General features: G+C 54.8%; 6 protein-coding genes across 6 annotated transcripts; 4 read left to right on the top strand and 2 right to left on the bottom strand.

The window, feature by feature from the left end:
- Positions 1 to 441: 441 nt before the first annotated feature.
- BDY24DRAFT_280039 (uncharacterized protein) lies at positions 442 to 3,252 on the bottom strand. Its single transcript, XM_076636969.1, has 13 exons — positions 2,895 to 3,252; positions 2,740 to 2,801; positions 2,549 to 2,641; positions 2,316 to 2,433; positions 2,179 to 2,236; positions 2,038 to 2,102; positions 1,902 to 1,968; positions 1,734 to 1,769; positions 1,589 to 1,646; positions 1,475 to 1,487; positions 1,254 to 1,377; positions 1,141 to 1,155; positions 442 to 1,059 (listed from the first exon to the last, which is right to left on the bottom strand). Exons 1-13 carry the CDS (start codon positions 2,983 to 2,985, stop codon positions 567 to 569), a joined length of 1,293 nt encoding a protein of 430 aa, XP_076498172.1. The 5' UTR covers positions 2,986 to 3,252; the 3' UTR covers positions 442 to 566.
- Positions 3,253 to 3,270: 18 nt separating this feature from the next.
- BDY24DRAFT_383395 (S-adenosyl-L-methionine-dependent methyltransferase) lies at positions 3,271 to 5,000 on the top strand. Its single transcript, XM_076639660.1, has 4 exons — positions 3,271 to 3,858; positions 4,059 to 4,182; positions 4,286 to 4,623; positions 4,859 to 5,000. Exons 1-4 carry the CDS (start codon positions 3,506 to 3,508, stop codon positions 4,908 to 4,910), a joined length of 867 nt encoding a protein of 288 aa, XP_076498171.1. The 5' UTR covers positions 3,271 to 3,505; the 3' UTR covers positions 4,911 to 5,000.
- Positions 5,001 to 5,329: 329 nt separating this feature from the next.
- Positions 5,330 to 11,145, bottom strand: BDY24DRAFT_383386 (ATP-citrate synthase). Its single transcript, XM_076639659.1, has 19 exons — positions 10,967 to 11,145; positions 10,740 to 10,857; positions 10,142 to 10,337; positions 9,828 to 10,002; positions 9,571 to 9,705; positions 9,392 to 9,489; positions 9,053 to 9,321; positions 8,844 to 8,947; positions 8,596 to 8,769; positions 7,899 to 8,509; positions 7,663 to 7,814; positions 6,984 to 7,548; positions 6,664 to 6,886; positions 6,514 to 6,573; positions 6,293 to 6,430; positions 6,114 to 6,207; positions 5,978 to 6,035; positions 5,695 to 5,898; positions 5,330 to 5,574 (listed from the first exon to the last, which is right to left on the bottom strand). The coding sequence occupies exons 1-19, from the start codon at positions 10,977 to 10,979 to the stop codon at positions 5,518 to 5,520; spliced, it is 3,444 nt and encodes a 1,147-aa protein (XP_076498170.1). The 5' UTR covers positions 10,980 to 11,145; the 3' UTR covers positions 5,330 to 5,517.
- Positions 11,146 to 11,912: 767 nt separating this feature from the next.
- Positions 11,913 to 13,523, top strand: BDY24DRAFT_369343 (uncharacterized protein; the record flags this gene model as incomplete). Its single annotated transcript, XM_076638057.1, has 3 exons — positions 11,913 to 13,057; positions 13,197 to 13,329; positions 13,467 to 13,523. The coding sequence occupies 3 exons, from the start codon at positions 11,913 to 11,915 to the stop codon at positions 13,521 to 13,523; spliced, it is 1,335 nt and encodes a 444-aa protein (XP_076498169.1).
- A 913-nt stretch (positions 13,524 to 14,436) lies between these two features.
- BDY24DRAFT_279966 (uncharacterized protein) lies at positions 14,437 to 16,000 on the top strand. Its single transcript, XM_076636968.1, has 3 exons — positions 14,437 to 14,515; positions 14,628 to 15,333; positions 15,429 to 16,000. The coding sequence occupies exons 2-3, from the start codon at positions 14,641 to 14,643 to the stop codon at positions 15,831 to 15,833; spliced, it is 1,098 nt and encodes a 365-aa protein (XP_076498168.1). The 5' UTR covers positions 14,437 to 14,515; positions 14,628 to 14,640; the 3' UTR covers positions 15,834 to 16,000.
- Positions 16,001 to 16,866: 866 nt separating this feature from the next.
- MAK5 (ATP-dependent RNA helicase) lies at positions 16,867 to 19,901 on the top strand. The gene is made up of 10 exons (XM_076639658.1): positions 16,867 to 17,050; positions 17,145 to 17,296; positions 17,383 to 17,796; positions 17,875 to 18,217; positions 18,321 to 18,442; positions 18,536 to 18,705; positions 18,800 to 19,029; positions 19,142 to 19,319; positions 19,414 to 19,607; positions 19,721 to 19,901. Exons 1-10 carry the CDS (start codon positions 16,915 to 16,917, stop codon positions 19,822 to 19,824), a joined length of 2,043 nt encoding a protein of 680 aa, XP_076498167.1. The 5' UTR covers positions 16,867 to 16,914; the 3' UTR covers positions 19,825 to 19,901.
- The last annotated feature ends 176 nt before the right edge of the window (positions 19,902 to 20,077 follow it).

Below are 20,077 nucleotides of genomic sequence, written 5' to 3'. Positions count from 1 at the left end.
CCTCCCCACCACGCCCTATACATTTCCCACGCATAATAGCTACATATTCCTGACCCTGAGCCTCTCCGAACCAGCTGGGAGAAATTTTGAACCCGTTTGAGCCTGTGGAAGACGAGAAAAGTTGGTTCCCGTGAAGCGGGGAGGGATTGGAGAGGGTTTGGAGGTGTGAAACAGGCCGGCCACCAGTTCCTTTTGCCAACGAGTGCTGAAGATACGGTGACCTCTGGGAAGCGTCCACAGGCTTTTGAAGAGACTATAGAGGGTGAGCTCGTGGAGTTTGAGCTCGGATTCAGGTGGTAGAACGGTGGCGAGAGAGGAGAGACCTTGAAGTGATCACCTCGTTCGATTTCCCCCTCCATTCTCTTTGAGAGATCGCCAGAGTCCAGTCGTTCGCTTCGCCTCTCTCTCCCCCTCCCTGCTTTCAGTATCGACAGACAGAGCTCATAGATATCATTAACGTCTACACTCAACCTCTTCCTCCTCTTCAATCAGCACCCCATCTCGACCAACTCCTCGGAAACAAGACGCGCCCAGCACGACTCTCGCTCCTCCTCCCTCTCGCTCCCTCACCACCCCCAACTGCCCCAACTCGATCCTTCATGACTCCTCTTCCTCCTCCGATGCATCGAACGCGTCGCCAGTGTGCTGCTCGTCGTCGATTTCCTCCTCCTACACTGAGCGTTCGTCGTTTTTCTCAGCGCCGAGATCGAGGTGAGGGAGGTGTTTGAAGAGTTGGAGGAGGTTGGAGAGGAGCTGGTGAGAGTTGAGGAAGGGGAGGAGGGCCGTATTGACGTTGAGGGTTTGGAGGAAGAGAGTGCTGAAGAGGAGGAAGAGGAGGATTGGATGCTGTTGAGGAGGAGGGGAGGGGTGGTGGTGGTTGGGATCGAGTCCGCTGTTGTTGTTGCTTCTGCTGCTGCGGTTGTGGGTTCGACAGCAATGGTGGTGGTAGGATCGATGACGGTTGAGTAGATGAAGATGTCGGTCTGAGCTCCGTTGGAGAAACCATAGTTCATGTTGTGCAGCGGAGGGTTCAAGTCCGAGGCGAAGTTGTTGTTGCCGCTGAAGAACGAGACGGAGAGGCGAAGGGTCGGGTCAGCAACCGAAAGGTGAGAGGCTTCATGAAAGAGACGAGAGGTGTACTCGAGCTGAGACCAGCTGTGCAAAGAAAGTACAGGAGAAAGAAAGAGAGAGAGTGGGATCAGACTCGACGCGACGCGGTCTCGAAGGACAACCAAGATTCGGATCAAACTCACTAGTGAGGCTGCTTGGCTCCAGCGGTGCACTTAGAAGAGTCCCCAGCGCACTCGTTGGCGATCTGACCAGCTGCGATAGAGACCTCGGCGGTGGTCTTCGAGGATCCAGTGATCTTGCATCGATCTAATCAAACAGCAAAGAGGAAAGAAAAAGGACAGCGAGGATCAGCGCCATCGCCTGGCTTAACGAGAAGAAGGTGCATGAGGACCTGATAACTCACACTTCAGATCGTTCTAAGAACAGAAGAACAAGAGGAAAAAAGGCGAGGTCAGTCGAGGGAAAGACGCGTCTCGTTCGACGTCCTTCTCCCCCAAAACGGTCGTCGCGAACTCACCATCTCAGCTCCGTATCCTTCTCCTCGACCTTCAGCATTGTAGTTTCCAGCGGTGTGACTGCAAGCAAGAGGAAGGAGAACTCTTCAGACCGAGTCGACCCGAGACGAAGGTCGCTTCAATTCGAGCGAGATCAAGTCAACTCACATCCAGTTCCAACCGCAATGGCATCCTCCCTCGGGACTTCGTCAACGCAAGAAACCATCAAACGAACGAGAGGGTCAGTAACGAAGACGAAACGCTCCTTCGAGCTCCGTCAAAAGTCCCAACTCCGAAAAGGAGACGCGACGGGACACGACGCGGAAGTGAACTCACCAAGCAGGCAAATCCGCTGGGATCTCAAAATCCGTTTCCCTCCACCATCCACAGGTGGAGTTGGTAGCTTCAGTTCTCAAACGAGGGATCGGTCAGCGAGAGGGAGGACGGAACCGCAACGGACGCGACGACGCACAGATAACAGTGAAATCCGACGGTTTGAGCTTCGTGACGTCGGATTCGTAGGCTATTGAGAGAGCACTGCAAGTCGAGAAACGAAGAAATCCGAACTTGAGCGAGGAAGGGAGAACGACAAAGAAAGAGAGAGACGACGAACCATCCCCCCAGCAGCGACGCGTTCACCGCTTCGCCAAAGTTCAGAACCGTATGCATCGCTAGAACCCCGCAAAACCCAAACTCAATCAGCTCCTCTCCCTCTTTCCCTCTCCCAAAATCGAGGAAGAGAAGACTCACGTCCAACAGTCTGACACGGATGCTCCAGCATCGCTTCCCCAGCGATCCTCGGATCCCTATGACTCGTCAAGCCTCGATTGCAGGCGATTTCACCGTGGTAAGTGGATCCTGCTGGGAGCTGCAAGGTTCCAGCGGAACCGTCGAAAGAAGCGGAGGCGAAGTCAGGTTGCCGTACGTGCGCGTCGTTGTGCTTCTTAACAGAAGAGAGAATGAGATAGGGAAACGGGACTGACCTCCATGAAGACCCCCTCAGCAGGAGGGAACCCCATCTGACCGTTTCCGAACCATTGAGAGACGGTGAGGTTGTTGATGGCTTTGAGAGGGAGCTGCGAGGGGAGGGACGTTTCAGCCTCAATGAGCCCTTGTTCTCTTTTTTTGTTGACTCATACATAGAGCTGAAGAGAAGGATGCTATGGGAACGTACGACGGGGACGTTGTTGTTGAAGTTGACGACTCCTGTTATATTGCCGTCGAAACCGTACATGCCTGGGGAAAAGGAGGAGAAGGCGAGGCGAGGGGAGGGAGGAGGAAGAGTTGGTGAGCTCGAGTTCAGGACGAAGAGGAGCCGGAGCGACTGACCTGGATCCCATAGAGCAAGATGAGCGAACGACGTAACTGGAAGAAGGAGAAGAGCTAAGGCTAGGTAGGAGGGTCGCATCGGTTGCAACATCCTGAGCTTGGGAAGGCGAGGGAAGGTCGATGGGAGGGCGAGAGGTTGAGCTTCGAACGATTCGAAGTGCAGGAGGAGGGATGGGAAAGGGAAAGGCCTGTTGTCCGATTTTCCTGTAGGATCAATTCTGCGAGGTAGTGATGGTTAGAGGGTCAAGAAGGTCAACAAGAAGGTGAGCTGTTTTCGATTCGGATCAAAGGGGTTGCTGGGAAAGGAAGCACAAAGGGAAGGTAGGGAGGGCCAGGGGTCCCTGGGTTTCAAAACTTCGAGCTCACACTCGTCGCTCCTTCTTTCCCTCCCAACCTCTAGCTCGCCAGCGTTCACTTTCTTCCGTTTCGGCCACGCTCCCTTTTCCTCCCATCTAGACGGACTCAAAAGTTCAGTTCCTTCAGGTCTCAACTCTTCCAACAAGAGAGCTTCTCGACCGCTTCCTCTCCTCTCCTCTCCCTCCCTCCCTCCCTTCCCTTCAACCTCCCACCACCTCCTCACCTCACCACCTCTTCCCACCCACCGACCGACCATGTCCCGCCCTGAACACATCTCTCCTCCCGAGATCTACTACGGCGATGTTGAAGCGACTAAATACACTCAAAACTCTCGAATCCAAACGATCCAAACGGAAATGACCCTCCGAGCTCTCGAACTGCTCGCCCTCCCAGAGAACGCTGGTCCTCAGTTCCTGCTCGACATTGGATGCGGAAGTGGACTCAGCGGGGAGATCATCGAGGAGGAAGGGCACGTGTGGGTAGGGTGCGACGTCGCTCCTTCGATGTTGGAGGTTGCGTTGGACAGGGAGGTCGAGGGCGATTTGTTCTTGCAGGATATTGGGCAGGGCTTTGGCTTCAGGGCGGGAACTTTTGATGGCGCTATTAGGTTAGTAAGTGGTTTCGGTCTAGAGTGGTGGTGGTTCGTGGTAGGTTGAACGAGAGGGAGCGAGGAGAGAGGGAGGAGGAAGGAGGAGAGTGAAGAGCTCGAGCTCGAGCTCGACCTTTCAGCCTCAAGTCTCGTCTCTTCTACATACACGTTCGGCTCTGGAAACTGACTTGAGTGCTTATCTCGTCCTACCCCACCAGTATATCCGTCCTCCAATGGCTTTTCAACTCGGATTCCTCCTCTCACAACCCAGCTCAACGTCTCCTTCGCTTCTTCACCACCCTCCACTCCTCCCTCAAACGACCTTCACGAGCGGTCCTTCAGGTTAGTCGACTTTCCTCTCTCTCCCCCTCTGTTTCTCTCTCTTCTCTATCTTCACTTCCAGCTCACCCTTCCTCCTTCTCTCCTCCTCTTCCCACCCCTGCAGTTCTACCCCGAATCCGACGACCAAGTCCACCTCGCCCTCTCCACCGCCATGCGAGCTGGGTTCGGAGGAGGTCTCGTCATCGACTACCCCAACTCTCGCAAAGCCAAAAAGTTCTTCCTCTGCCTCATGGTCGGAGGAGGAGGAGGAGGAACCAACAACAAGGCCGCTCAGGAGCAGATCCCCAAAGGGTTGGAGATGGAGGACGGGAAGGTCAGGAACGAGGTGAAGAGGGAGAAGGTTCAGGGGAGGAAGAGGAAGGGGAAGGAGATGGAGGAGAAGGGAGGGAAGGATTGGATCTTGAGGAAGAAGGAGTTGTATAGGAAGAGGGGGAAGGAAGAGTGAGTGTTCGGTTCCATTTTGCGTTTGGTTTGGTTTCGTTTCGTTGCTCGTCTAGGGTTGGTGCTTGGTGTGGGTTGTTGAGGTTGGGGAGGAGTTGGACGGGAGAGGCTTTATGTGCTTGACTCGAGGAAGGCCTCGCCTTTCTTGGACGTGTCGGGGCGAAACGGACGAACACTGAAACCAAAACGACGCGCTGACTCTTCCCTCTCCCTTCCTCCTCCTTCTTTCTCTCAGCGTCCCGAGGGATTCGAAGTTCACGGCCAGGAAGAGAAAGACTCGATTCTAGATCTCCCGTCGGTTGGTTTGCTTTCGAGTTTTGGTGCGGCAGGAGAGGAGGAGGACGGGACGCGATCGATCTACACGGTTTCCTTCTCGCTTGGGATGCCCTCTCGCAGATGCGGAAAGAGTGGAAATCAAGCCTTGAAAGTAATGCGGGATTTTTCGAAGAAAGAAGAGAGCAGAGCAGAGCAGAGCTTCGGAGCTTTAGCCTCGACTGTTGAACGCGTCGTCGCCTCCCTCCCTTCATCGTCGAGCGGTAGTCTCGAGCACACGCATCTCCTGCACGAGAGCGTTCTGAAACTTAGAGGTGAGACGAGTTGAGGGTCTAGATGAGAGTGGTCCTCGAACTCCTGCGCTCTTCTGTTTCTCTGCGTGGTTGTGTTGATCGTTCGCAAACCCTCGAACGCTTCTTCGCCTTGCTTGCAGAAACGAAAGCACAAAGCCATTAGAGAAAAAGAGAAAGAGAGAGAGAGGGAAAGAGAGCAGCCCAAAAAGATGAAGGAGCGAGCGAGATGAGAGTCTAGAAGAGCCAAAGAAGCAGAAACAGAGGAACGACGAGAAATGAAGGAAAAGGAAAACAGGCGAAAATGGAAAAGCCAAGCAAAGAAAAACGACTACTTGGGCTGGACGACGACTCGAGAGTTGTCGGCAAAGGAGATGTAGAAGTCGTCCTGGAGAGAGGAAAGGGAAAGGAGGGAGGGAGGGAGAAACGAAGGTCAGCTCTCTGGTCGTCAAAAGTTTTTCTCGCCGTCGACCTCTAGATGTAGGATCGAGAAGGATAAAATGCTCACCGAAGGATGCCTGTAGAGAGGCTGCTTGAGGAGCTTCTGGTCCAGGAAGTGACCGATGAATCCGATGGATCGACCAAGGACGAAGAGACCGTTGAGGGTTCCGATCTTGAGGTACTCGGAGGCCTCCTCCTCGGAGAAGGCACCGGTGCAGTTGAGGAGATCGCAGAAGGCGGCAGCGATGCAACCGTCAACGTTGAGGATGAGCTGAGAGGAGATGAGAAGAGAAGGAGAGGTCAGCGAACGAAGACGCGTCGAGACGAGAGGAAGAAGATGGTGGACGAACGGAGTCCTTCTTGGCCGAGGTGACGTTCTCAACACCGAGAGCGTAGTCGAGGGTAGCGCTAGAGAAGAGGAAAGAAGAGAAGGAGTCAGGTCGAGTCTCGGCAGAGGAGGAGAGGGAGAAGGAAGGGTAAACTCACGTGGCGGGGAAGGTAGCCTTGACGAAGTCCTTGAGGAGCTCGACTCGGAGATCGGGGTTGGTCTTAGACTTGATCTTGTGTCCAATACCAGGGACTGGGAAGTGAGAGAGGGCGGAGGTCAGCGTCGGGACGAAGAAGACGAAGACGAAAACGAAGAGAGAAGGAAGACCAAGACTCACTGAGCTTGTTTTGCTTCCTCATCGAGTCGACGAACTCTCGAGGAGTCTGTCCAGAGTTGAGGGCGGCGGTGAAGTTGGCGGCAGCTCCATCGAGGGCTCCTCCGAATCGGTCACCGATGGTAAGAAGACCGGCGGCGACTGAGATGCGAAGAGGGAGGAAAAGGGGGAGACGGTCAGCTAGAGTCGAGACGAAGAGTCAACGCGAAGAGAAACAGACTCACGAGACGAAACGAGATCCTTTCCAGCTCGAGCGGTGATGATGGTGTTCATGGCACCGGAGACTGCAGAAGAAGAAGAAAGGGGAGAAGGTCAGTTCAGTTCGAGACGACGGCAAAAAACAAAGAGTCGAGGCAGAGCGAAAGGAGACTCACCAGCAGGTCCGTGATCGGCGGTCAACTGAAGGACCATCTCGATGAACTTGCAGGCGTAGGGAGGGAGCCTCCTCTTGAACCAAAGGAGGGAGAGAACTCCTCCGATTCCGATCTCCTCCTTGAAGACGTCCGAGATCCTCATTCCAGCGTAGAGGAGCTCCTGACCTCGCTCGTCGGAGATGGTGGAGATGAAGGCAGCGGGCTTTCGGATCATACCGAGCTCCTGTGGAAGGGAAGAGAGAAAGGAAGGGGAAAGAAGTCAGCTCGAGCTCAAGAGACGCGTCGAAGTCGAAGAAAGAGGAAACGAAAAAGCGACGAACCTGAGCCCACTTGTAGTCCATGGGGATGAGAGGAGGCTCGACCTCCTTCTTGACGACGATGGTTCCGTTGCTGACAAGGGCGTCGTAGGTAGACTTGAGGACGTCGGGGAGATCCTCGAAGGTGTCGGGGACGATGAATCCGGCAGCCTTCATGGCCTTGTTCTTCTCGTCGGCGGTCTCGAGGAGAGAGTTGGCCATCGATCCAGCGTGTCCGAACTGAACCTCGGTGGTGAACATCTTGGCGCAGGTTCCGATGGCCCAAGCGACGATAGGCTTCTTGATGGTTCCGTTCTTGACGGCCTCGATGACCCTGTACTCCTCGACTCCTCCGACCTCTCCGAGGAGGACGAGCATCTTGCACTCGGGATCCTGCTCGTATCGAAGAAGGTGATCGATGAACGAGGTTCCGGGGTATCGATCTCCTCCGATGGCGATTCCCTCGTAGGTTCCGTTGGTGACGAGCGAGAGGATGTTGTTGAGCTCGTTGGACATTCCTCCGGACTTGGAGACGTATCCGACGGATCCAGCTCGGTAGAGCTTGGAGGCGAGGATGTTGTCCATCATTCTGGAAGAAGGAGAGGGAGGAGAGGAAGAGGAGACAGGTCAGCGAAGAGATTTTGGGTCGACGCGTCGAGTCTCCAGCTCGGGAACTTCGACGAAAGACGAAACTGAGACTCACCCTCCGGAGTTTCCGATCCTGAAGCATCCAGGCTTGATTCCTCCGACGGTAGCAGGTCCGATGATGAGGACACCCTTCTTCTCGGCGAGGTGAAGGAGCTCTCGAGCGTGCCTCTCGGGGACTCCCTCAGCGATGAGGGCGATGGCCTTGATCTGTAGGGACGAAGGGAAGGCGAGAAGAAGAGAGTCAGCTCGAGACATCGGAGAGAAGAAGAGATAGAGAAAGATCTGACGAACCTGAGGGTACTTGAAGGCGTCGAGAGTCGAAGAGTAAACACTTCGGCTCGAGGAGAAGTTGACGAGAACGTCGGCGTCGGGGTGCTTCTTGGTGGCCTCAGCGACGGAAGTGTAGACGGGAAGGAGGGTCTCCTTTGTACCCCAGTAGAACTTCTGGATGTGGTGACCTCCGAAGGGGTAGATCATGGCAGCGACCGAGGGAGTCTTCCTTCCGCACGAGAAGTCGAAGTCGAGCATTCCCTGGATGGCTCGAGGCTGGAGACCGTAGACGAGGGATCGAGTGGTCTCGTCGAAGGGTCGGTACGAAGGTCGTCCGGAGGTAGCAGCGGCGGTGTCGAACCTGACGATGTTGTCTCCAGGCTGAGTCCTCGATCCGTCGGCGGCGATGTCTCCAATGGGAGCGGAGGGAGCGACGGCGATGGTAGCGGAGGGAGTATCGGTTCCAGCGACGGTGGGGAGGGTAACGACGACGGGAGCGGTTCGCTTGGCGAGTCCGAGAGCGAGAGGAACGATCTCAGTGATGTGGGTCTCGGGTCCGTAGACAGCGATTGGAACACCGAGAGACTCTCCGAGGACTCGGAAAGCCTTGAGACCCTCCTGGTAGTTGGGTCCTAAGAAGAAGAAAGTGGAAGAGCGAAGGTCAGCAAGAGTCAAAATCGAGGAAGCAGATGAGAGAAGGAAGGAGATGAAGACGTACCTCCTCGTCGAACGAAGATCTTGACTCCGTGCTCGATCAAAGGCTGCTGAACCTCTCGGAGAGCCTTGATGATACCCTTGAAGGTGGAAGCGACGTTGGTGAAGTTGGCGATACCTCCACCGATGATGAGGATCTTTCCTTCGGGGTGAACATCTCCTCGAGTGATGAGGGAGACTGGAGGAAGAGGAAGAAGAGCTCGTCAGAAATCGTTTTCTCGACGAGTCGAGAACCGAAGTCGAGAAACTCACGGATGGTCTTGGCGTACTCGTAGGTCTGTCCTTCAGTAGGAGCTCCAGAGTACTCTCCGTAGTTGGCGAGCTCGTGAGCGAATCCAGCGGCGGCGATGGCATCGCTGGAGGAGAGAGGGGGAGAGACAAAGTCAGCTCGTGCGTTCGCTCTTCGCTCTTCGCCTCAAACCGTCTCGTTCTCTCTCAAACTAGCTGAAGACGGAACTCACGAGTAAACAACGGAAGCTCCTCCTCCAGCAACCATGGTCCAGACTCGTCCAGTAGCGTTGAGGACGGTCAGCTTGAGCGAGGCTCCGGTCGAGGAATCCAATCGCTGGATGTAGGCCTCCTCCTTGGTGAGATCTCGTCCGAAGGGAGCGGGCCAGACCATGGGAGGTCCTCGATCAGCCTTGACGGCAGAGGCGACTCCGGCGGTAGCAGCAGGAGCGGTGGTGTCTCGAGCGATAGCCCACTTTGGGCCACAGAGGAAATCGGCGGTCTGAAAAACAAAGAGAGAAGAGCTCGAGGTCAGTTGAGCTCGAAACGAGAAGGAGAGTTCTCGAACGAACCTGATCGAGCTTGGCAGCCATGTCGAGGTACTCGATGGTAGGAGCAGCTCCGTTAACTCCGTCGAGGCAGATGAGAGGGTTGATCTCGAGGTATCCGTCTGAGAGAAGAGAAAGGGAAGCGAAGACGAGTCAGCTGTGGTTTTCGAGAGTTACAATTGATGCGGAGAGCCGAGACGAACAGTGAAGATCCTCGTAAACAGCGTAGAGTCGGATGAGGAAGTCGGCGAGAACGTCCTTCTTGGTGGCAGGGACGTGGGTGAGGAGGGTAGAGATGAGGACCTCTCGAGTAGGGAAGGGAGCTCCGACGGCGATGACTGTTGAAAGGGAAGCAAGGAGAGACGAAATGAAAGAACGAGAAAAGTCAGAACAACGTACGAGGCGAGTGAGAGCTCGAGAGCTGAGGAGACGTGAGGGAGAAGAGGAGAGCTGGACGAACGAAGCTTGAGAGCCTTAGCATCGACATCTCCGACGTCGACTCCACCCTCGTGGGTGAAGAGGATCTCGTCTCCCTCTCGGGTCGAGTTGACACAGACGTAGTACTCGGTGTCGGCAGGGTGAGGAAGGAAAGGCTCGATGATGAAGGTGTTGAGGGTTCCGACGGTCTTCTCGACCTGCAGAGCGAAAACACAAGGAGAAACGGGAAAGGAGGAAGGTCAGCTCTCAGCTTCGAGCTCTTCTTGTAGGCGAGGAGATCATGGTCTCTCACGAGGCCGAAGACCGAATGCGAGGAAGCAAGAAGCGGGAACGAACCTGGACGGGCTTTCCAGCCTTCTCCTTGATCCACTCAGCAGCGACCTTCCAGTCCTTGTTCAAGCAGAGGAGTCCAGCCTTTCCTCGTCGCTTGATGAGCTGATCGGGCTTAGCGACGAGCTTCTCGGTGAAGACCCAGTCGGGAAGACCCTTTCCAGGCTCGATGGGAGGAACGAGAGTGTTGGTCGCAGGGTCCCTGGAGGTCGTCCGAAACAGAGCCGAAAGAGAAGGAGGAGAGCAGTTAGCGTTTGAGAAAAGACGGGGGACGAAGAAGCATGGAGATGTCTGGATAGGAGAGGAGTCGTGAGGAGAGTTTGTAGAGAGGGGAAGAGAGAGAGGAGAGATGGTGAAGAAGCGGCAAAGGCTTCGAGCACTTTTTGGGCTGATGGGGAAGGGAGCTGATCTTTCCCCCAAGATCTCGACCGTCCTTGAGCTCCCAAGCTCTTCTTCACCACTCCAGCTGATTCCCGACCCATCTGAGAGTTCCTCTGATGCAAACTCCCGTCCCTAAACTCGGAAGGAGGCGAGAGAACGAGCCAAAGGGAGGGGAGGAGGAGATGAAGAGGAAAGCGGCCTGGACGAAACGGGCTAGACTCACCACTGAACCTGAGCGACTCGGACTGGGGTAGCCGTCGAAGGACCGGAAGTAGGGATGGGAGTCTTGATGAGAGGAAGCCAATGCGACAAGAGCATCTTGGCATCGTACTCGCGAATGGCTATAGAGAAACAAGAACAAAGACGACCCCAACGGAAAGAGAGATTGTCAGTCCAAATCCAAAGCGAGCTTCGTTCGTTCTTCATCATCTCTCTTCTCTCGAAGCGTACCTTTGGAAGACATGGTTGAGGGTTGGGGGGGAGGATGGAGGGGAAGAGAGAAAGAGAAGGAGAAGGAAAGAGAGAGAAGAGAAGAGAAGGGGAGAGAGGATGGGGGTTGGAGAGAAGAAGGAGAAGGAGAAGGAGGGAAACTCGACCTCGTCCCACTCGAACTGATGGGGTTGGCGCAGTTTTCGCCTTCGAGACCTCGCTCAAAGAGAAAGATAGAGGGGAAAGTGTGTACAGAGGTGGAAGAGACGAGCAGCTCTCTTGGGGTGAGATTTTTCAGTCTCTTGATCCGGGAAGCGAGGAGGAGAAACCTGCGAAGAAGCGTCCGTCGTCAAGGACGAAGACGCGTCTCTCCCCAACTCCATTTCGACCTTCCAAAGCCGCCGAACAGGCCTGGTTAGATGTTTGGCCCTTGTTTGAAACGAGCTCGTGCTTCCCGCCGTTGGGGAGGAGACGTGCGAAAGTTCTGATCTCCAAGAAGAGGAAAAGTGAGCAAGCATGAAGAAACACGGAGGGCTGATGTCGTGTGAGCCGTCGCGAGCCTCGTTCGACCGTTCTTTGAGCTCGAGAAAATCTGCAGGGAGTAGAAAACCTAGTCAGACTCTACAAAAGTCACGTCTCGGTGGTTCAAGTCTTCGAAAACCGTCTTCTCGACCTTTGCCAGTGCGACGGGGAGGAGAGCCGAAGTGTTGATCGAGCTCAAGCTCACCCTCCCTCCCTCCTCCCTCGACATCTCACGAGCTTATCCCCGAAATTCAATTTTCTTAGACCTTGGCTGATAGTTTCTAGGCTTTGAGTCTTCCATAGAGTCACTTTGAGGCCAGAAAGTTTAGAATCCAGGTCCTTCTTCTTTGAAGAAACGTTCGAGCTGAGATCACCTTTCCCTCTCTCCTCCCCTCCTCCCCCCAACCCTCTCCCTTCCTTCCCACCCTCCTGCTTTCTCTCAAGAATGAAGACCGAGGTCTCCATCTCCTGCCACTGCACTCTCAACTCTTTCTCTATCCCCATACCGACTTCCTCCCTCCCTCTTCCCTCTCGAATCTGTCACTGCGACTCGTGTCGACGCTCGACCGGATCCCTCTTCAACATCTCCCTCCCTCTCCCCAACGCCACCTCCTCCTCCTTCCCTCTGGGAACCACCCTTCGAGCCTCTGTCGACGAAGAAGGGAAGACTACTACGAGATGGTTCTGCGTCAACTGTGGAGCTCATATGCTGAGGGAGAGGGTAGCGGCGGATGGATCGGGAGGGAGGGAATGGGTCGTTCGAGTTGGAGTCGTTCAAGGATGGGAGAAGCTCGTCAAGATCGAAGCGCACATCTTCGTAGGAAACACTACAGACGGAGGAGGAGCTCTTCTTCTTCCTAGACTAAAAGGAGGAGGAGAAGATCTTCCTCTCTACTCGGAAGGCGTAGGGTCCGATCGAATCATCCTCCCTCCACCATCCCCTCTTCCCTCCGCCTTCCTCTCCTCCACCAGCCCTCTCCTCGTTCAGTGCCTATGCAAACAGGTGTCTCTCCACCTCTCCCGGCCTAGCTCCTCCTCCACTCATCTCCCACATCCTTCACCTTCTCCCTCCCAGCTCTCCTCCTCCGACTCCTCCTCGAACCCCTGGTGGCTCACCATCCTCCCCGCTCATCCCTCCTCCCACTTCATGGCCAAAGCCTGCGTCTGCACCTCCTGCACCACCAACTCTGGAACTCCCTTCTTCCCTTGGTCCTACGTCCCACTCCATCTCCTCTCCCTTTCCCACTCCTCAAGTTCAACCCCCTCCTCGACTTTCGTCGCTCCCTTCGACCCTCGAACGCTCGATGCGCTTCAGTCCTTCAAGAACTCAAACAACCCATCGGACGTGGAACGGTTCTTCTGCAAAGGATGTGGAGCGTCGGTGTTTTACACTCAGGAGAGGAGAGCTGCGTTGGTGGATCTGGCCGTAGGTTTGTTTCGAGCGGAGGAGGGAGCGAGAGCGGAGAGTTGGTTGGAATGGGAGAAGGCGGTTGGGTACGTGGAAGATGTAGAGGAGTCGAAGGGAGAAGTACTGGAGGGCTTGGTAGAGGGGATGAGAGATGTCGGAACGGGGAACTCGACGGAGGAGGAGTGAGTGGGCAGAGAAGAGTGGACGCGACGTACCCCGACGAGGACCCTCCTTTCGATGAAAATGCGCCGTTGAAGTTGTTATGAATGTTGTTCCACCGCCTGGAGAAACTTTCGTGACATCTCCTTCTGCAGATTCGAGGAATCGAGCGACACGCGTTCGGAAACAGATCGGAACCCTCAACGGTCTCTTCGTCCTGTTTCGATCCATCGGATTCATCGGTCACTTCCTGGACCAGAAGCTCCTCAAGCAGCCTCTCTACAGGCATCCTTCGGTGAGCATTTTATCCTTCTTCTCGATCCTACATCTAGAGGTCGACGGCGAGAAAAAACTTCGACGACCAGACGGAGCTGACTTTCGTTTCTCCCTCCCTCCCTCCCTCCCTCCCTCCTTTCCCTTTCCTCTCTCCAGGACGACTTCTACATTTCCTTTGCCGACAACTCTCGAGTCGTCGTCCAGCCCAAGTAGTCGTGTTTCTTTGCTTGGCTTTTCCATTTTCGCCTGTTTTTTCTCTCCCTTCACTTCTCGTCGTTCCTCTGTTTCTGCTTCTTTGGCTCTCCTAGACTCATCTCGCTCGCTCCTTCAATTTTTTGGGCTGCTCTCTTTACCTGTTTCTCTTTCTCTTTCTCTTTTCTCTAATGGTTCTGTGCTTTCGTTTCTACAGGCAAGGCGAAGAAGCATCGGATTTTGCGAACGATCAACAACGAAGAGAAACAGAAGAGCGCAGAAATTCGAGGACCACTCTCATCTAGATCTTCGACTCGGCTCACCCCTAAGTTTCAGAACGCTCCCGTGCAGGAGATGCGTGTGCTCGAGACTACTGCTCGATGAAGCAGTGATGGAGGCGACGACGCGTTCGAGAGTCGAGGCTGAAGCTCCGAGGCTCTGCTCTGTTCTCTCTTTTCTTTCAGAATTCCCGCAGCCTTTTCAAGGCTCAATGTTCACACTTTCCATATCAGCGAGAGGGAATCGCATACAAGAAGGAAACCGTGTAGATCGATCGCGTCCCGTCCTCCTCCTCTCCTGCCGCACCAAAACTCGAAAGCAAAAACAACCGACCCGAGATCAAGAATCGAGTCTTTCTCTTCCTGGCCGTGAACTTCCAGTCCCTCGGGACGCTGTGGAAAGAAGAAAGAACAAAGAAAGAGGAGGGGAGGGAGAGGGAAGATTCAGCGCGTCGTTTCTCCTGATAGGATGCCCGTCAAGTTCGAAAAAACGGTTTCACCTAGCTTTTGGTTCAGATCTCTTGCGAAACAGAGGATCGAAAAGTGATCACGAAAAAACGCTAAGAGCCCATCGTGAAGGAAGGCGTCTTCTCGCCGTCGTGAAGGAAGGAGCGAAAACGAGATGAGCTCGACCTTTTCCTTTCCTTCCTTCCTTCCCCTCGACCACTTCCATCACATTTTTAGGGACTTCAGGTTGCCTCAGCTGGGTCAGTAGAGCTCTCTTCACCAATCCCTGTGAGTATAGATCTCCTTCTTTCAAGCTTTTCGAGCCCCAGAAACGAGCTCCTTCCTGTCGAGCTCGAGCTCACCACCCTTTCCCTTCCTTCGTTTGCCCTCCCTCCCTCAGTTGCCAGCCCACCATGGCCTTCACGCTCGACTCTCTTACGCCATGGGTCACCCTCTCCCTCTTCGTCCTCCCTCTCCTCCTCCCTCGTCTGCCGCCCTTGATCAACTTCATTCAACGTCAACTCAACCCTTCCTCCGTCCCTCGTCCCCCAACACGTCCAGTTCAACCTCTTCCTCATTCCGTGCTCCTTATCCTCCTCCTCCACACTCTCTACCACGCTAAAAACCTTCTCTTCCGACCTCCAAACATCTTCCTCCAAACGGGTCTTCCTCTGCTTTCAACGCCCGTTTCAAGGATCCATCAAGTCCTTCTTCGACTCGTCGCCTCCCATTCCTCCTCCTCGTCGTCGCCCTTCGATCTAGGAACCCAACATCTGCCTACTCAAACCCTCCATCTCCTCTCCAAACTCCAATCCTACGACGCTCGGATCCTCTACGCTCGCTTCGGTCAATCCACTTTTCTCTCGTGCACCTGGTGCTCCTCTCTCGATTCCTCCTCCTCGCTGGACTGGTTCGTCTACTGGCTCGTAGGAGCTGCGGCGCAGTATCTTGCTGAGGTGGTGGTATGGGCTGTACTGGTAGAGTTGAGTGGGAGGAGAGAGAGGTGGAGAGGGAAGGGAGTTTGGGCGCTCGTGGCAATGGCGGTTGGCGAGGGCGGATGGGTTTGGTTGGGACAGATCGAGATGGGTAGGGGACAGGGATGGATGGTTAGTAACTGCGTTTATCTTGTAGATCTGTGTGAGGAGAGTTGAAGCTTCATCAAGACCTGACCTCGCGCGTCCGTTTTCGTTCACGTTTCCAGCTCCACTCCTCCCTCCATCTCTACCGCTCCCTCCTTCTCCTCCTTCTCCCTCTCCTCCTTCCTCTCCTTCCTACCAATCCACCAACCGTTCCCTCCCAGCTCGACACCACCCTCCCTTCCTTGCTCCCCAAGATGGACACCCTCCTTACGCACCTCAAACTGATCGAGCTCTCGAGAATCGCGTCCGTTCGGAACCCGACGCTCAGGGAAGCGGTCGTTGCAGCAGGAGAACGGATGAAGAAGGATACGGATGTTGGGAGGGAGGATGAAGGGGTGGTGAAGGAGGCGGAGAGGGTTGGGTTGACGGGGGAGGAGGGAGTGAAGGGTGGATTGAGGGAGGGAGCGAGAGGGTTTTTGGGCGTTGCGAGAGGGAGGATGGAGGGGAGTTTGAGCGGTAGATCGTAATGTGGAACCTAGCCGATTGAGTTTGAACTTGACAGAGGGAAGGGAAAGAACGAGAGAGATGAGGAGGAGAGAGAAGAAGGGCGGACGCGTCGCGCGTCGCGACTTCAATCAAACTGTCCTTTTTCCGCCTCGAAAAAAAGCCAAAGAAGTTGTGACCTCGAAGCCTCTTTCCTCTCCCGCACGACTAGTCATCAGGCAAATCTTCTCCTCGTAAACCAAAACAAAAATCGGGATTTCCCCGCCTCACCAAATTCCTTCTCCCAGCTCACCTCCTTCTCCTCCAACCCTGATCACCCTCCCTTCCCACCCTCCCTCTTCTTTTCTGCCAGCAACCATGGCTCCCAAACCCAAACGACCTCGCACCGCCGGCCCTTCCACCTTAACCTCTGCGTCGAACCTCCGATGGAAGAAAGTCTCTCGTCCTTCTCAAGCTGGTTACGGTGCTCTCGACCACGAAGGAGGAATCTTGGAGCTGGAGGAGGTTGAAGGAGTCGAGGTTGTATACGAAGAGGTAGAAGGAGGAGGGAGGAGGGTTAGATTCTTGGTGAGTTAGAGTGGGTGAGAAGGGAAGAGGAAGGAAGAGAGGAGAGGGGAGAGGGAGGAGGGAGGAGGAGGAGGACGAGCAGGCAAAGGGTGGATTCTTGGGCTTTGGAAGGATTTTAAAAGGAGTGGAAAGAGAGAGCTGAGATATAGTCAGAGGACAAGGGAGACCTACGAGAGAAGGAGGTCGAGAAGGGATCGTAGAGGGTGAGGAAGTGTGAAAGGAAGGGAGCGAGCTCACAAAAAGAAGGAGAATTTCGACCGACCGAGCTGACCTTTTCTCCTTCCTTCCTCCCTCCTCTATCGCTTCGTTTTCCTATAGCAACGAGATGCCGTCCCCGGAGAAGAAGAAGAGACCGCTGTCGAGGAAGAAGAAGATCTGATCGCTTCAGGGTCGATGCTCGACGAGGACGAGGATCAAGAGAGGAAGGAGTTCGTCACTCAGGGAACTATGGACGACGACGAGGATGAGGACGACGATGGCGAGGTTTATGAGGAGTGGAATGGGATCGTAGAGGATAAGGAGGAGCAGATTGAGGAGATGGAGGCAGAGGAGGAGCAGGAGCAGGTCGTCGTCGTGCCCGAGAAGAAGGTCAAAGCCAAGAAGGAGAAGGTTCCTGTTGTAGAGGACGAAGTCGTGGTTCCTGCTGCTGAGCCTGTTGACGAGTCGTTCGATGGTGAGTCCACGTTCCTCTTGCTATATTCTGAGCTTCGAGGGAATCGAAGCGAAGCTGATCTTGAGCTTCGTTTGCGCGTCCCAACCCACACCAGACGCCCTCCTCCCTCACTGGTCCTCCCTCCCTGTCCACTCCCTCCTCAAACGATCCATCTACAACCTCGGATTCTTCAAACCCTCTCCTATCCAGGCTACCACCCTTCCTTTCGGTCTCGCAGGTCGAGATATCGTCGGAGTCGCTGAAACCGTTCGTTCCTCTCCTCTCCCTCTCCCTCCTTCTCTTCTCGCTCGAGCTCACCTTTCTTCCTTTTTTTCTTTATAATACGATCGTAGGGGTCCGGTAAAACCCTCGCCTACGGACTTCCCATCCTCAACCACTGCTTCTCTCTCCCTCCTCCCGCACCTTTCGTCAAACCCGCCAAAGGACCCGCTCCTCGTCAAAAGAAACGAGCCATGCAAGCCCTCATTCTGGCTCCCACTCGAGAACTCGCCCTCCAAGTTTGTCAGCACTTGCAAAAAGCTGTGGATGCTGCTTTGGTGATCCCTTCGCTCGATGGGGAGGAGGTCGTCCCTGCCGTTGTCGATGGAGGAGACGCGACGAAACCGAAGGGACCTGCTGGACCTCCGCGGGTCAGCGTGGGAGCGATTGTGGGAGGGATGAGTGCACAGAAGCAGAAGAGGGTGCTGGAGAGGGGAGTGGATATCTTGGTGGCTACGCCGGGACGACTTTGGGATTTGATTGGAGAGGTTCGTCTGCTCCTCTTCTGCACGTCGCGTCGTCTCGACACTGACTTCTTCCGTCCTTCGTTCCCTTTCTTTTTCCAGAACGAAGATATCGCCCACTCGATCCGAAACATCCAGTTTCTCGTCATCGACGAAGCCGACCGAATGATTGAAACCGGTCATTTCGTCGAGCTCGAATCCATCGTCGCTCTCACTCATCGTTCCACCCAAACCACCTCCGGATCCCAGTCCGACGCCAAACCCAAACCTGGATCCACCGCCGAGGAGGATCTCAAGTTCGTGACTGTCAGCGAGAAGGAGAAGGCGAGGGAGTCGATGCAGACGTTCGTTTACTCGGCCACGTTGAGTAAGGAGTTGCAGAGGAACTTGAAGAAGTTCAGTGGGAAGCCGAGGGAGGGGAAGAAGAAGAAGGGGACGACGCTCGGTGAGTGATTGGATCGGTCTTTGTTTCGGTGGGATGGGAGAGGAATGGAGGGGACGGGAGCCGAGTGCTGACCTTGGGCTTCGTTTCTTTCCCTGTTCGTCAGACGATCTCTTCGAGAAGCTCGATTTCCGTGATGCCGATCCCGAGATCATCGACCTCTCCTCCGAGGACGGAATGGTCTCGACTCTTCAGGAGTCCAAGATCGAGTGCATGTCGAATGAGAAGGTGAGCTCTCTTCGCCCTCGACGCGTCCTGCCCCTTCCTCTCTTTCGACGCGACGGCTAACGTTCCCTTTCCTCGCCTCCCTTTCTCGTCCAGGATCTCTACCTCTACTACTTCCTCCTCCGATATCCTGGACGATCCCTCATCTTCTTCGGAAGCATCGACGGAATCCGACGAGCTGTCCCTCTCCTCGAACTCCTCAAGTTCCCCATCTTCCCGCTTCACTCTCAGCTCCAGCAGAAGCAACGACTGAAGAACTTGGATCGGTTAGTCCTTTGACCACCCCGTTTCCCCTTCTTTCTCAAACTCCTTTCCCTTCGTCTCAAACCTTCCTGACTCGTTCCGTTCTCATGTTCGCAGATTCAAAGCCTCCCCGAACGGAATTCTCCTCGCCACCGACATCGCCGCTCGAGGACTCGATATCCCTTCCGTCGACCACGTCATCCACTACCAGCTTCCTCGATCCGCAGACGTCTACGTGCATCGAAGTGGACGAACGGCTCGAGCGATGAACGTTGGATTCAGTTTGCAGTTGTGTAGTCCTGAGGAGAAGAGGGTTCAGAAGGCTTTGATGAAGAGTCTGGGACGAGGTGAGTTGCTCGGATTCTTTCGCATTCTCCTTATAACCGAGAAGAAGAATCCCCTCGTCGAGGAAAATCGAGACTCGAGACTGACTGTTCTCGTTCGTTTCCTTTCGTTCAGACGACGAGCTTCCGGAACTTCCCATCGAACACGGTATGCTCGACAAGCTAAAGCAGAGGATTCTTGTCGCTAGGAAGATTGACGCTGCCAACCACAAGGTCAAGAAGGACAACCACGAGAAGAGTTGGATCAAGGAGGCTGCTGAGGCTCTCGAGATCGACATCGACTCGGACAACATGTGCGTCGCTTCCTCCCTTATACGACCTTTCCGATATCATCTTCCTTCGATACCCAACTGACCTCCTTTCCTTCGGTTCCGTTCCTTCTTCCAGGCCAACGGACGACGACGACGACGAGGACAGAAGAGGTCACCGAGGAAACGCCAAATCCAACTCTGTCAAGGTCGCCAACCTCAAGAACGAGCTTCGAGCGCTCATGGCTCAACCTCTCGTTGCTCGAGGAATCAGCTCGAGGTACATCACCGGTGGAAGCAGGAAGATCGTGGACGCGCTGATTCAGGGAACGCGTGAGTTCAGCTTTCCTTCTTTCCTCCTTCGCTTCTCTTTCTCCTTTGCGACCGATAACAGGAATCGCACGCTGACGATGCGTTTTGTTACTCTCGTTGCGCCACTCCTCAAGAACACGGAGCGATGATGGGGATGTCGACGGATAGCGCTGCGAGTGATGCGGCGAAGGGGAAGTCGAAGAAGAGGAAGGCTCAGGCTCCTCCTCCTGAGGCTTAGACGAGTACTCGCTAGTTTGTTCTCATACGGGTCATCTCGTGTTTTTCTTGAATCTCGAATGTGTCCTGAGGGTTCGAGAGGGTTCGCAGAAAGCGAAAGGAGGTGTTGAGACGCGTCGAGAGTTCAGCCGCTGAGCTTGCCCCTCAAAGTTCGAAACTGCCCAAGTCTAGCTGGATCTTGCAGCTACAACCGAGACTTCGAGTCAGCACCAAGGAAACCACTCAGCAGCGAAAATCTGACCAGAAATGCCGCT

The sequence above is a fragment of the Mrakia frigida genome (assembly GCF_051309035.1).
Source record: "Mrakia frigida strain ATCC 22029 unplaced genomic scaffold BDY24scaffold_9, whole genome shotgun sequence".
NCBI classification, from domain to species: Eukaryota; Fungi; Basidiomycota; class Tremellomycetes; order Cystofilobasidiales; family Mrakiaceae; genus Mrakia; species Mrakia frigida.
The sequence above is the reverse complement of the archived record's forward strand: the minus strand, read 5'-3'. Positions and strand labels throughout refer to the sequence as shown.

Excerpts from the sequence above, each read along its gene's own strand:
- BDY24DRAFT_280039 (XM_076636969.1), bottom strand. The coding sequence starts at position 2,985 with ATGTTGCAACCGATGCGACCCTCCTACCTAGCCTTAGCTCTTCTCCTT. Across the intron at positions 2,434-2,548 it reads CTGAGGGGGTCTTCATGGAG|CTCCCAGCAGGATCCACTTA; the intron begins GTCAGTCCCGTT and ends GGAACCTTGCAG. Across the intron at positions 2,237-2,315 it reads TCCGTGTCAGACTGTTGGAC|CGATGCATACGGTTCTGAAC; the intron begins GTGAGTCTTCTC and ends GCGGGGTTCTAG.
- BDY24DRAFT_383395 (XM_076639660.1), top strand. The coding sequence starts at position 3,506 with ATGTCCCGCCCTGAACACATCTCTCCTCCCGAGATCTACTACGGCGAT. Across the intron at positions 4,183-4,285 it reads CTTCACGAGCGGTCCTTCAG|TTCTACCCCGAATCCGACGA; the intron begins GTTAGTCGACTT and ends CCACCCCTGCAG. Across the intron at positions 4,624-4,858 it reads AGGAAGAGGGGGAAGGAAGA|CGTCCCGAGGGATTCGAAGT; the intron begins GTGAGTGTTCGG and ends TCTTTCTCTCAG.
- BDY24DRAFT_383386 (XM_076639659.1), bottom strand. Across the intron at positions 10,338-10,739 it reads CGAGTCGCTCAGGTTCAGTG|GGACCCTGCGACCAACACTC; the intron begins GTGAGTCTAGCC and ends GACGACCTCCAG. Across the intron at positions 8,770-8,843 it reads CGAGTACGCCAAGACCATCC|TCTCCCTCATCACTCGAGGA; the intron begins GTGAGTTTCTCG and ends CTCTTCCTCCAG.
- BDY24DRAFT_279966 (XM_076636968.1), top strand. The coding sequence starts at position 14,641 with ATGGCCTTCACGCTCGACTCTCTTACGCCATGGGTCACCCTCTCCCTC. Across the intron at positions 15,334-15,428 it reads GTAGGGGACAGGGATGGATG|CTCCACTCCTCCCTCCATCT; the intron begins GTTAGTAACTGC and ends TCACGTTTCCAG.
- MAK5 (XM_076639658.1), top strand. The coding sequence starts at position 16,915 with ATGGAGGCAGAGGAGGAGCAGGAGCAGGTCGTCGTCGTGCCCGAGAAG. Across the intron at positions 17,051-17,144 it reads TGTTGACGAGTCGTTCGATG|ACGCCCTCCTCCCTCACTGG; the intron begins GTGAGTCCACGT and ends AACCCACACCAG. Across the intron at positions 18,706-18,799 it reads CGACTGAAGAACTTGGATCG|ATTCAAAGCCTCCCCGAACG; the intron begins GTTAGTCCTTTG and ends TCATGTTCGCAG.